The sequence below is a fragment of the Carassius carassius genome, chromosome 2 (assembly GCF_963082965.1).
Source record: "Carassius carassius chromosome 2, fCarCar2.1, whole genome shotgun sequence".
In the NCBI taxonomy this organism is placed as follows: Eukaryota; Metazoa; Chordata; class Actinopteri; order Cypriniformes; family Cyprinidae; genus Carassius; species Carassius carassius.
This window is the reverse complement of record NC_081756.1, coordinates 26129747-26144705: the sequence shown is the minus strand read 5'-3', so window position 1 is coordinate 26144705 and position 14959 is coordinate 26129747. Positions and strand designations below refer to the sequence as shown.

Below are 14959 nucleotides of genomic sequence, written 5' to 3'. Positions count from 1 at the left end.
TAAAATCTTACCAGACACCTAGCAATTTTGAGGGTGGAAGGGAAGCCACATAGACATGATGATTCACTGTTTACAATCACATTGAGTGACTGATCATAGCACGGGCCAGTCATGCTAAGGGCTGATATTTGTGACTAGATGCCACTTCAGCACTCAATGTGGTAATGATTTTTGGTGTCATACCTCAAGTCTTACTATTGAAGATGATTGGAAGATCTGTAAATGCTGGATTTGTTTTTATGGATGTATTGTTTCACTGCCTTCAACATTTTGGTATAAATTTGGCACATAGCTATACAAATGAGCTGCCTTCTAAAAAACACTGGGCCGCAGAAGTAATGTCACTCATTACAACATCAGTATAGCTGCTGTTTGTGACCGTTTGATTTCTTTCATGTCTTTTTGTGCAGCATTTCCACCAGCAGTGCAGTGTCAAAGGAGTTGACCAGGCTGCTAAAGATTCCCGTGGACACTTACAATAACATCCTCACCGTGCTCCAGCTCAAGCATTTTCCACCACTGTTCGAGTACTTCGATTATGAGTCACGCAAAAGTATGAGCTGCTACGTACTGAGCAACATTCTGGACTACAACACCACCATAGTGGCCCAAGATCAGGTTTATATCATATACAGTACTGAATGGTCAGGCTGATGATGTTTTTGCATGTCTCCAATGAAATCCCAGTACAGTGGAAAGTTTGAGAGGAATTAAATCTCACTTTACAGTAAATTAAACTGAATGTAATTGCCATACAAAGGTTTGGGGACTGCAAGATTATTTTAGCGGGGGGTGGGGGTGTGTTGTAGTGGTCCTGTAGCTAATTTTACATAAAGAATACAAGATTTTTAAAAGATTTTTATTTATGAAAAATTATATTTATAATCTTTTTTTCCCTTCTTGGGCCTGAAATGGAGGAATTTTGGTCAGTATTGATAATTTAAACAATATTTTGCTAAATGGGCTTTGTGCTGAAACCATAGCTGGTTTAGGCCTGTCATGGATAATATTTAGGGCAGATTGGGATGCAGGGAAAGTGTTCATCTGAATGGACCGATGAATCCCTGGCTCACTTGATTCGTTCAAAAACTGTTTCATTCAAAGAACGCAACACTGTGTTACTTTGCACTGTTGTATAAAATGAATAGCACATTTGTGCTCGCGCATTCAGGCCTACTGATATTCAGAAAAGTGCATTGCTTGTGCAATGAATATCAAAACATAAACCATACATGGGCATTTTTTTTTCTTTAATTGCTTGAATTATAAGGTTATTTTACCTGTATACTAACAGGTGAAGCAGTGAATGCTTTTGGACTCTCCAAACGTGTTTTTGTTTGGTTTTTGCAAGGTCGATGACTCGATAATGTCAGCTTTCCTATCTCTCAATCCCTCACAGTTACACATACAGCACAATTACATTATGTCCGAGGACTGTTTTTAAATTCTAATGAAGGAAAAGTCATACCTTTTCTGTTGTCTTCTTTTTTTTTTTAAAAAACTCAAAAGTTGCACTTGAACCATTTACAGAACCGAATTCTAACTGGCCAATCAGTGTTATTCGTGAATTATCTTAAGTCGATAATTTTAACATTATATTTGCATGATACATTTTACATAATACACATTATTAATCCTTAAGTGACGGTAAGGGGTTTGGTGGTTATACTGAAGGGATGCTTTTTGTCTTTTTTTTTTAACCAGGTGGATGCCATCCCCCCCTCAATTCGAGCCATATATGTGTGTGTGTGTGTGTGTGTTATTAATGTTGAAAACAAGTGTGCTGCTTAAATTTTTTGTGGAAACTGATGCATGTTTTTCACGATTCATTGATGAATTTACATTTCAAAAGAACAGCACTTATTAGAATTAGAAGTATTTGTAATATTATTAATGTCTTTACTGTCACTTTTGATAAATTAAATGCAACCTTGCTATGTAAGGGCCCGTTCACATATCCCGTCTTTTGCGTGCTCAAGTTCATTATTTCAAATGTAGAAGCGTGGCAAGCGTGCAAATGGATCGCACCAAGATAAAGACATCTCAACAAAAAGTTATTATTTATTAGAAAAAAATCTTGCTGACCTCAAACCTTTGATGTGGATATCAACATGCAGTATCATTCAAAGTCTGCTCTCTTCAGGTCCTTCCACAACATTTATACTGAGTTAATGCAGTGTTCAGTTTTTACCAATATTAATCTCTTTTGTCTATAACGCATTCTTCCAATAGCCTCTGGATCATCCACATGGTCCTTTGTTAAACTTTAGGAAGGCGGCAGCAATCTTCTTGGTTTGGAGTAGAGCACCCCATTCTTGTTCAGAGTAACATTACTATAGCTAGAGTGGCCTTTGAATCCTTAGGCTGCGTTTACACTAGTGCGTTTTTTTGTTTTAAAAGAGTTTTTGTTTTAAAAGAGTTTTAGTTTGAAAACTCCAGGGTTTTGTTTCCGTGTAAAGCGATCAAAACTGAGACTTTTGAAAACTTGACGAACATGCACACTGTTTTACCTGCATGAATGGTCATGTGAACTGCATTTTCGGTTGTGTAGTGTGGATGGAAATAGATTCTGAAATGCAGTGAAAATGCATGAGGATCTTTATGCATGATGATTGAAATCGCGCAAACCCCCTTAAGCTATTACCTAAATAAACTGAGAAAGGAAACACCATGGACCCAAAGGTCCTAAGAGTTCTGCTTCAAAGTGCTCAAATAATTCAAAGCGCAAAACGCAAGTATAATCAGCGCTGAAACGTGTTACTTGACCCAGTGACTTTTTATGAATATCGGTGAGCATTTGAGATTGCTAGTGCTGTCATAAGATTCCCAACGGTTGTGATGTAATTCTGTAATAGGCTGTAGTGTGACTCGCTACATGTCTGTTGTTACAGTACTGTTTAGTTTTGATTCACTGTAAGTGCTGTGCTTGGTTTGAGCCTTTATTTAATTTGCATTTGGGAACGCAACATTCGTCATTAGAAACCTTTATAAATCTGTTGAGTAGTTTCAGCGTCACATAAACCTTCAGAAATCATTCTAATATGCTGATTTGCTTCTCAAGAAACATTTCTGATTACAATCAATGTTATCAAAAAACAGTTTTACTGCTTAATATTTTTGTGGAAACTGATGCCACTGAAGCATTTGCATAAGATTTAAAAAAGAGAGCGAAATTAATAATTTTATTCATCATGCATAAAAGCGACAAAAAGTGAGTGAAGACACTTTTAATATTTAAATGATTTCTATTTAATAAATGCATTAAATGTAATATTTAAATGATTTTAATTTATAAATAGATGCATTAACAAATGTAAATAATATATTTGATAAATGCAAATAAATGCTGTTCATTTAAGCTTTATATTTATCCAAAAATCCTGTAAAAAAAATAGTGCATCACCGTTTTCACACAAAATATGAAGCAATTTTTTTTCAACATTGATAATATTCAGAAATGTTTCTTGACTCAAATAAATTGTAATGATTTCTAAAAGATCGTGTGACACTGAAACTGGATTACTGCTTTGCATCACAGGAATTACATTACATTATATATATATATATATATATATATATATATAATTTTTTTTTTTTTTTTTTTTACTTTTTAATCAAATAAATTCAGCCTTGATTAGCAAAAGATAGTTATTTCAAAATTAATAATTGTAATCTTTCCAAACTTTTGTCAGGTATTTTAATATTAATAACAAATCTATATACTTTACTATATTATATTATAGTACTTTATAAATGCTGCTTTTTATTTTTTTAAGGACCGTGTGTATTTCCACAATATTAAATATATCTTTTAATGTGCTAAAATATATTTTTCATAATGAGTGGTTGGGGTGTGGCTTGTGGGCCTGGTCAGATTTACTTTTTTTTAACTTTTATTTACTTTCTAGCTGATCACATGCCTAGTTTTTAAATTTCATTAATTGAAAGGTTTTAGTTCAATTACATCTCTAAATGAACGGATGATATTTTACATACTATACTACTTCAACAAAAATATTTCCTCTTAGTCTATGTAAGTGGAAGGAAGCTTTTCTTAGATGAAGTTGAAATGTTTGTCAAGCTTAAACACAAATACAGAAGATTCTTAATGTTTTTATATATGTTTATATTTAGTCATTTATCAGACGCTTTTTTAAAAAGCGCCTTACAAATGAGGACAACAGAAGCAGTCAATTGTAGTATTAAGACAACTACAAACAGATCCAAATCTAAAAGCTAAAAATGTATAAATATTACTTATACACATTTTAAAAATAAAGAAATTACATAAAAATGACAAATGCATACAACAGAAAATCTAAACTTAACATTTAGATGAAAAACAAAAAAAATAAAGATAAAAAAATTCAAAATATTAAAGAACAAAAGGTGAAAGAGTATAATAATGATTCTAACATAACACTAAGCCAAGAAACAAAACTGCATGTGTATGTACAACCACACAAACATCCATATATATACACGCATAACATCATTTCCATTTAGTTTGTTGAAGTATTAAAATAACTCAAATTAAATAAAACTAAAACATAATAAATAACCTATGCATACATAATTTAACTAAAATGAAAATAAATAAATACAAATGAAACTGGAGTAGTTTACAGTAATCCTAAAAAAACACTGCTAAAAAACAACTTGCATATAGTAAGAAATGGTTATAAAAACCGAAACAAGTAGTAGGACAGATGAGAAATAAAGCGATACTACTTATTTTAATGCCATTGTACAGTCATGGCCAAATGTTTTGAGAATTACATAAATATTAGTTTTCAAAAGGTTTGCTGCTAAACTGCTTTTAGATCTTTGTTTCAGTTGTTTCTGTTATGTACTGAAATATAATTACAAGCACTTCATACGTTTCAAAGGCTTTTATCGACAATTACATGACATTTATGCAAAGAGTCAGTATTTGCAGTGTTGGCTCTTCTTTTTCAGGACCTCTGCAATTCGACTGGGCATGCTCTCAATCAACTTCTGGGCCAAATCCTGACTGATAGCAACCCATTCTTTCATAATCACTTCTTGGAGTTTGTCAGAATTAGTGGGTTTTTGTTTGTCCACCCGCCTCTTGAGGATTGACCACAAGTTCTCAATGGGATTAAGATCTGGGGAGTTTCCAGGCCATTGACCCAAAATTTCAACATTCTGGTCCCCGAGCCACTTAGTTATCACTTTTGCCCTATGGCACGGTGCTCCATCGTGCTGGAAAATGCATTGTTCTTCACCAAACTGTTGTTGGATTGTTGGAAGAAGTTGCTGTTGGAGGGTGTTTTGGTTCCATTCTTTATTCATGGCTGTGTTTTTGGGCAGAATTGTGAGTGAGCCCAGTCCCTTGGATGAGAAGCAACCCCACAGATGAATGGTGTCAGGATGCTTTACTGTTGGCATGACACAGGACTGATGGTAGCGCTCACCTTTTCTTCTCCGGACAAGCCTTTTTCCAGATGCCCCAAACAATCGGAAAGGGGCTTCATCGGAGAATATGACTTTGCCCCAGTCCTCAGCAATCCATTCACTATACTTTCTGCAGAAGATCAAACCTGCCTGCTGCCGTTCCTGAGCAAGCTCTGCACTGGTGGCACTCTGATCCCACAGCTGAATCCTCTTTAGGAGACGATCCTGGCACTTGCTGGATTTTCTTGGACGCCCTGAAGCCTTCTTTACAAGAATTGAACCTCTTTCCTTGAAGTTCTTGATGATCCTATAAATTGTTGATTTAGGTGCAATCTTAGTAGCCACAATATCCTTGCCTGTGAAGCCATTTTTATGCAACGCAATGATGGCTGCACGCGTTCTTTGCAGGTCACCATGGTTAACGATGGAAGAACAATGATTTCAAGCATCACCCTCCTTTTAACATGTCAAGTCTGCCATTCTAACCCAATCAGTCTGAAATAATGATCTCCAGCCTTGTGCTCGTCAACATTCTCACCTGAGTTAACAAGACGATTACTGAAATGATCTCAGCAGGTCCTTTAATGACAACAATGAAATGCAGTGGAAAGGTTTTTTTTTTTTGGGATTAAGTTAATTTTCATGACAAAGAAGGACTATGCAATTCATCTGATCACTCTTCATAACATTCTGGAGTATATGCAAATTGCTATTATAAAAACTTAAGCAGCAACTTTTCCAATTTCCAATATTTATGTAATTCTCAAAACTTTTGGCCACGACTGTATTTTTATTTTGAATATATGAATATGAAACCAATATTTGAGTAATTTGCTTCTCCAATAGCAGGTGATTGACAGGTTCAGGTGGCCTATTGTCAGTTTCCTCCTTTGTTATTACACTGTGTGCCATGGGTTTAGAGCACTGCAGAGGTTTTTGATTGCTTTTGGATTTAAATGCCATTTGACACAAGCCCAGGGGTATACTCTTCCTGTTTTTCAAAGGTGCATTGTTAATTCTCAGCTATGATTTAGTCCGCTCTGACCATCGCACTGAGGGAGGGGTGTATTGATATTCCTTGTGTTTTGGAGAATGTTGGAGCTCCTCTGGCCTTTTCTGAGGAGTGTACCAAAAAAGCACCATCTTGTCTCTCACCCACTCATTTTGTGAGCAGTTGAAAAGAGAGCACTGAATACATAACCCTCAGCAAGGAACCATTTAAATCTGTTTGCTGTAGAGCACAAAACTGCAAGAATAATGACTGGAAGAAGCCAAGTTACACCTGAATTATCCCGGTCTGTTAAAAAAGTAGAAGTTATATGATTTCAGTTTGAATAGTGTTTACATTACATTTTAAAAAGACACATTGCTTTAGTCCAACTGAAATCTAAATTTTAAAGTGCACCAAGTGTTTTCACTTCACACCGTCAGCAGCTTTCTTATAGTTGTTACACCACATTACGATTGATAGGAGAAACTATTTTAAAATAAGGAAAACATGGCTGCCTTATAATACATCTAATCATATTTACATACGGTCATCTGAATTCAGATGTCTTTACAGATTCACTTTTGGGTTTTTTTTAGGACTGCCTAATAGTATTCTTTGGTATACTTTTGCTTTGTCTTAACTATTTGCACCCTGCTTTCCAGACATGATTTCATGGCTCTTTCCTTGCAGGTTGACGCGATCCTGAACCTGGTGTCTACACTGATCCAGGACCAGCCAGATCAGCCTGCTGAGGATCCTGACCCAGAGGACTTTGCAGAGGAACAGAGCCTAGTGGGCCGCTTCATTCATCTGCTACATTCAGACGACCCTGACCAGCAGTATCTGGTACACGTTCTTTCCTCTCTTGACCCTCTCCTTTCAACATATGAGAGAGCAAAGCTTTGTTACACTCCCCTCAGAGAAATCTATAAAATGCACTGTAGTTAAACTGCTCTTTATTTGTGGGGGAAGTACAGCATGTTTCTTTGATCATTTCACAAGCACTGGATCCTAAGGAGAAATAATGCCCTTGTCAGTCAATTGTTAATGTTCTAACAATGTCATGATTGTTTGACATCAGCAAGAACTGGTTTAATTAGCTCACAGTGAAAGATGTTTTATTCTGCATTCAATCAGTTGATGGTCATCATGCTGCTTAATGAATTATTCAAATTGATTCATCTACTTTTTTTGTGCCTCCCACAGATTTTAAACACTGCCAGGAAACACTTTGGCGCTGGGGGGAACCAGAGAATTCGTCACACTCTTCCCCCGCTGGTGTTCGCCGCTTATCAACTGGCCTTCCGTTACAAAGAGAACTCCTCCTTGGTGTGTCCCACTTTTAACCACAAAACATCCTACTCTTCCATGTCATTACCTCAAAGTGATTTCTTCTCTCTACATTGCAACCTTTAGAAACAGCATGCTAACCAAAATGGACCATCATTAAAAAAAAAGCATTTGAAGCGTTTGGCCAGAAACTCTCTTGGTGCAGTAGCGCTCCAGTAGAGAAGGGGTTTTCAAACTTTTTATGCCCAGAACTCCCAAATACTATGATCCCCTTACTGAAATTTTACTCCAGATATATATTCTTTGGAATAGAGATGCATTTGTACTGTTTGAGAACAGTAATTTATCATAATGATACAGAGTTAAACATTTAGTGTTTCAGTTTTCAGTTCATATCTAGATATAGATTGGCGGCTCACTAGATTTTGTAGCACAGCTACTGTGTAGTTACATACTGGTATAAAAGATAGAAAAAAAAGAAAAAAATCCCTAATATTCGAATGATTGTGGTGATCCATATGGTGGGTCTGACAGAGCTGTTGGTTAGCTAAGAGGTCTATGAGGTCTATCTATTGTGTACAGGAACTATACAAATTATAACCCTAATTTACGAAAATATTGAGAAGCATTCCTTCATAACATTCTTAGTAAAGCTTTTAAAGGTTTTCATTTGGCAACCATAGTGTGGAAGTGAAAGTGCACCTTTCCCTTTTCACTGAAGTATGCTTGCAGAAGCTTCATCTGTCTCAAATCTTCACACTTATGAAATGCACCCGCATTAGAATTGCAGTTTATAATAGAAGAGATTTTTTTTTATATGTGTCAATCTTTCTCTTCCACAGGATGATAAATGGGAAAAGAAATGTCAGAAGCTTTTCTCATTCGCCCATCAGACCATCAGTGCTCTGATCAAAGCAGAGCTGGCAGAATTACCCCTGAGGCTCTTCCTCCAGGGGGCTCTGGCGGCTGGAGAGATTGGCTTTGAAAACCATGAAACCGTTGCGTACGAGTTTATGTCTCAGGTAGAGGAGCATTTCAATTAAATGTCTGATAGGTCACGATAAAGATGGTAAGATGTTTGGATTCTTTATCCTTGCCTCTCATGTTCATTACTATTCACAATGATACAGTAATAACCTGAGAGCAAGACTACATCAAAAAAAATTGGTTTGCATTCACTCATTTTCACACCTAACACCTTATTTCTAAAATGCTTTTAATTTTTGCATGTGTGTGTCCCAAGGCGTTCTCCCTGTATGAAGATGAGATAAGCGATTCCAAGGCTCAGCTGGCCGCCATTACGCTGATCATTGGCACGTTCGAGCGCACGCGGTGCTTTAGCGAAGAGAACCATGAGCCCCTGCATACCCAGTGTGCACTGGCTGCCTCCAAACTGCTGAAGAAACCCGACCAGTGCCGTGCGGTCAGCATTTGTGCCCACCTTTTCTGGTCAGGACGCAACACTGAAAAGAGTGGAGAAGAGGTTAGTATATGGTTTCTGCAGTTTAAAAGAGCAGTGAAATCTGGCTTTGAGAAAATATCATTTCTAAGAGGAGTTGTTCCTTTGTGACTGTGAATTAGACTGACCTTAAGTTGTAATTGGATTGCAGGTTATGTAAGTCATATTGAATAGTCTTGAACAAAGTTATGACCTCACCATGAATTGCCGTATAATGCTCATGTGGAATTAGAATTTTTTTGGTGGTGCTATGTTTATGTTCAAGCAGTTATTCGTTCATAACCCCGTTAGATTTGGGTCAAACTGAATAATCTTAATGCCTGAATTTTGGTGAATACTAGTCATTTTCAGTTTTCAAGTTGCTTTATTTGTGACCTCAGCAAGTTATTGTGGGTGTTTTAGCAATGAAACATGCTATTTCAGGTATGAAAATCAAAGTGCAATCGAATATTCTCGGGAATTTGCTGTCATTTCAGAAGCTCTTCTAAAGGGTTTTTGAAATTTTTTGTAAAGACACTGTAGGTGGAAAGATGTTCTTATGAGTCATTTGTATTGCGGTGAGAATTATGGGTAAATTGCTCTCAATGATAAATTAATCTGCCAGTGAAGCAGCAGTCCTGTTTGCTTGTGTGTCTTGACCTCTCATAGAGAAGTGTGAATGTTTTCATACTGCACACAGCTTTTTAAGCTCGCTCCCAAAATGCAGGTGTATCTCCTGAAAATTAAGGTTGTCAGTTCAGTCACAGAAGCTTGTTACTCATTTTAAACTTCTGCAGTGTTCAGATAGTCCTGTTTCTCAAGGTTTAGGGTTTATTTGTGTATAGTTGTAAATAAAACACATCTGCAGAAGTTGTAACTCATTACATGATATTAATTTATCCCATACTACTAGTTACTAGTTGTTACTACTATCCTAGCAGTAAGGGGGTCTTTTGAACTCCTAGCACACGCGCATCCATTACATATAATAGACATAGTTGGATTCAGTTCTCATTTTCTGTGTTGAAAATTGGCCAGCTCTTGCATTGCACCAGCGGGCCATTTTGTGGTGCTGTGAACGCCATGTGTTCCTTTTTATATTTAGTATTTAACCTCCTTTTAAGAGTGCTGCAGGATGTCATGATTTGTTTCATCGCTCTGTGAAGAGTTGCCTCTTTGGATATTTTATTTTTCCAGGCCTACTCATTTTATTTAGACGGGTGTACTGCACACATGCTGATCCATACAGTCACTTTGCCAGGTTTGTGGCATACATTTTTATTGCATATTCAAAAACTTGTTTAAAATCCATAAATGCGAAACGCAGGCAGTATATGAAAGTTTTGCCTTTTAATGATCAGATAGAGCTTTTAGCCAAAAACCGTAAACCAACGAAGAGGGAAAATTCTGTGCTTAGCCACTGAGTTCTCAGCACTGTCAAAATAAAAAGTTAGTTTATTGGCCAATGCATAAAGCCTCAAAAAAGCTCACTGCAGATGATGCACACGGATCAGACATGAGACGTTTTCATTAAGTTGTTCTGACAGGATTATTTTATTTACGAAAATAACTCCCCATTCACTGACGTGTCCAGGTCGCATGCACTCAACGATTGTATGTCTGATCTAAAACGCAACTGTCCTCATGTTTTGCCGCAAATGGCGATCGCGAGTACGCTTGGTTTCATCTTTGCAGGACTGTGATATGAAGAGTGTACAAAGTAACGCAGCAATAGTGTGAAAGTGCATAGCACATAATGTGCACAATACCAGTATACACACAGATATCTATTTGGATATGAGTCACATGACTCATCATTTTAAAAAGCCTCAGTTTTTTTTACAGTTCACACTACAACGCGAAAATGGCGTTTTCAAATTTATCCACTTTGGAGAGCGTTTTCAAAAAGCTCAATTTTCCTTGATTAAAAACGTCAGTGTGGACGGGAGGCCAAAGCGGAGAGACCAAAGATGAAATTTCAATTTTTTTTTATTAGCAAATAATGACTATGTTTATGTTCCTTTGTTAAAGGGACAACACTCTATGAGTGTAATGAAATGCAGCACGAGGTATATTTTATTTGGTAAATGTCTAAATATACTATGACCGCATGACGTGATCAGATCGTCAAATGTGTATGTATTCAGTGTGTCATGTTTTTGCTCTAATGCATAGTGCATTGTGAGTGACATTCTCCTTTACAGGAATCAATAAGAATACATGAGCTCCCCTTGAAATGGCACTAAATACAGGGGAGCTGATGTGGCAATTGTGATTATTTCCTTTATTAAGGATTGATAGACAGTGTTGTTGTGACTCATAAATGCATTTGGAGAAATAGGATCATGCTGTCTTCCTTCTCTCGACTCCACAGCATGTTCCTGGGAGATATGTGTTGTCCCTAACAACAGAGTTTCCCCAATCCAAATCATAACCCCATACGCTGGAAGGTGGCACTGACTTAAGTGGCTTTTGCCAAGATACAATGGAATAATTTGAGGCCGTTTACCACAGTCATAACTGAAATCAGGGTTTGTTTGTTTAGATTTTTTTCCTCTGTTGTCAGATCCGTGATGGGCGGAGGGTGATGGAGTGCTTGAAGAAGGCTCTGAAGATCGCGAACCAGTGCATGGACCCGTCCTTACAAGTTCAGCTCTTCATCGAGATCCTCAACAGATACATCTGCTTCTATGAGCGAGAGAATGATGCGGTACGACCACAGATGCTCTTCCACCTTTTGATCATTCACCCCTCGTTCTTCTCCACTCTTTTATATCTCTTATTACTCACTCTCCTTTTACCTGTTGTCTTGCTGTGTCTCTCCTCTGATCTCTCGTCTCTCACTCATTCTCACTTTCCCTCTCCATGCTTCACATTTTTGTCTGGTGCAAGCAGCGCTAGATTATCCCTTACTTGCACTTATCTGAGAGGAAGCATCTCTATCCATGTTCAATTTGGGAGGGATTGAGTCAGGACTTGTCGGAGCACATCGAGGGCACAGGGCATCTTTGGACTAAGAGGAAGCACAGAATAACATGCATGCAGTCAATGTCAAGTTGTGCCTATCAGTTGCTGGACAGTTAATGAGGTCGCTCTTCACATCTGGCCTTCATCCAAAAACTAGGGCTTTGTTAAATCTGTATATTACTGGATTAGTCAAAACCAAAATTGATTTTCTCTGATTGTAAACAACAAAGTGACAGGAATCAAATGCCGTAATCAAATCAACTTGCCTTAAATCCGTAGTTTGTCACCAAAGTTAATTTTGTGTCTATGTGACACTGAGTGTGTGATTGTGTGGGTGTGTGAATTTACTGGAGATGCTCTTCGTCTCGTGTCTGAATAAATTGCTCCGTGTTTTCAGTGCTTATTAATACTGTGAAATAATACAATTACAAATAACTTTTTCAATTTGAATGCATTTTAAAAAGTAATTTATTCCTCTGATGGCAAATCCTCAGTGTCACATAAATCATTCTAATATACTGATTTGGTGTTCAAGAAACATTTATTAGTATTATTATTATTATTGTTGTTGTTGTCATCAGGGTTGAAAATCGTTGTGCTGCTATATATTTTTGTGGAAACCATGATGCATTTTTTTTTCAGGATTCTTTGATAAATAGAAAGTTCAAAAGAACTGCAGTTATTTGAAATAGATCTCACTGATCCCAAATGTTTGAACAGTCATGTATCTTTAAAGTCACATTGTCATTTTCATTTTAATACCAGCATCTTTGAAAATAATAACTTAACTTCACTTAACTTAATTTTAAAGAACTGAGTCCTAAAGTGTCATTTGTTCATGAATCAGTCTACATTGGTCTCACTGTATGTTTTTAATTCAGTATAAATAGAACCAGCTCATAAGACTAATTTGTTCAAGAATATCATCAGTGTTTGCATTGTATATTGCTTTTTTTTCTTTCAGCCCATGGGAACAACTTTGGGAATGACATTTCTTGCCATTTTTTTATGGTACACTTAACTGAACAGTAACTGGTTTGGTACTGATATAAATGTCCATTATAAATAAAAATACTGTTTTAGAAATATGTGTGCAAACAAATTAAAGTAATAGTCACTAGTCAGTAAACAAAATCTTATCAAAGGGATTTAAGATTTCACACTTTGTTACTAAAGAAAAACTCTTTAACACTGTCTTTGTTCATTTCTTTCTGTCTCTCTATCACTTTAAATTGCATAAATCCAGATCAGCCTGGATTTACTCGAGCTTTGCGTGTTTGCTTTGCAGGTGACGGTCCAAGTCCTGAATCAGCTGATCCAGAAGATCCGCGAGGATCTCCCGAACCTGGAGGCCAGCGAGGAGACGGAGCAGATTAACAAACACTTCCACAACACACTGGAGCACCTGCGTCTGCAGAGAGAGTCGCCCGAGTCTGAGGGACCTGCTTACGAGGGGCTGGTGCTGTAGGAGCCTCATGCATTTACATTTATATTTGTGTACACACGCATAGAGAGATATATGTATATGCCCACACGTGCACACCAGGGTATTCCAGCCAGAGGAAAAACGAAGCCAAACCCACCTGCCTCTCTACCCATTCCTCTTACTGCTCATACTTTTTGTCTGTTGTTTATGTCCTCTGCCTGTCTTACTCTCTTATTTCATTTCATGAGGCGTTTCCTTGTGAAGTCCTTAGAAAACTGTGTATGCACTGCACTCCTTCTCTGCGCTTTCTTCAGACTACCATTCCCTCTTGACACTATTGTTGCCATACAAATGAGCAAGAATAAAAAGAAGAAAAAAAAAAAAAATATATATATATATATATATATATGTATGTATATATATATATATATATATATATATATATATATATATATATATATATATATATATATAATTATATGTATAGAGAAAAAAACGAGTTTTAGTGTTGCTACCCTCCAGCCAGCCATGCATTGTTATGGTCTTTGTTTAGAGGACCTACACTTGATTCTACTTTGTTTTTTCAGCATTAATATTTTAAACACCACGCTGAATTAAAGACATTTGTGTAACTAATGAAAAGTCTTGTCTCTCACCCTTTTACTTTACGGCAGACACTTTGGTGGAGTGAGACATTGTGTTGACTAATATGTGGAATGGGTGAACGTGTATAGACTGTGTTAATGAATCGAAACCATGTCAGAAACTTCTCTTGCAGCTTGTCTCCTATTTTTGAATTATGATTCCCCCTTGCTCTTATACTGTATGTATAATCTAATTGTAAATCAATTACAACAAAATATCATTGATTTCATGGCATTTGCACAAATAAAAGACAATAAAAGACAAATGATATTATAACCCCACATGTCTGTTGAAGTGTGATTTTAATATTATTAAAGTCGCTATGAAAACAAGTAATGGCCGATCTTTTCTTACATATTGTGATATAAGTCCAAACGTAATGGATTATTAAAATAGAAGGAATGTAGGGCGGGAATTGGTTCAATCTGTCATTTGTTGAGAGAAATCTGTCATCTCACTAGAAGATCCAGACATTTTGGTTAAACATTACAAGATCAAAAAATAGATAAAACTTGAAATATGTACAATGTTGACAATAATATTTATAGCATGCATTTAGAAAATTTATTTAAATTTTTATTTTTAATGTTGACTTTGTTAATAAGCTGGTAAAAACATTTGTACTGGTTATTTAATACATGCAATTATTAAGAGTATTTGTATGTTGGTTTTCTGACTTATTGTTCTGTATCTCTGTGTTTGAACAGAATCAAACAGAATGCATTGTACATCTTATTACCGTTGATTAGAGACAAGTGTTCAGACTTTGCTGTGAACCCTGAAA

General features: G+C 36.5%; 1 protein-coding gene across 1 annotated transcript in view; it reads left to right on the top strand.

Annotated features, from left to right (window-relative positions):
* Positions 1–13672, top strand: part of LOC132107693 (vacuolar protein sorting-associated protein 35-like) — a 31161-nt gene extending 17489 nt beyond the window's left edge. Inside the window, exons 11-17 of the mRNA XM_059513851.1 lie at positions 411–618; positions 7100–7255; positions 7616–7738; positions 8542–8721; positions 8943–9182; positions 11704–11847; positions 13393–13672. Of these exons, the coding sequence (XP_059369834.1) occupies positions 411–618; positions 7100–7255; positions 7616–7738; positions 8542–8721; positions 8943–9182; positions 11704–11847; positions 13393–13572 (1231 nt within the window). The 3' untranslated portion in view covers positions 13573–13672. The remainder of the gene's footprint in view (positions 1–410; positions 619–7099; positions 7256–7615; positions 7739–8541; positions 8722–8942; positions 9183–11703; positions 11848–13392) is intronic.
* The last annotated feature ends 1287 nt before the right edge of the window (positions 13673–14959 follow it).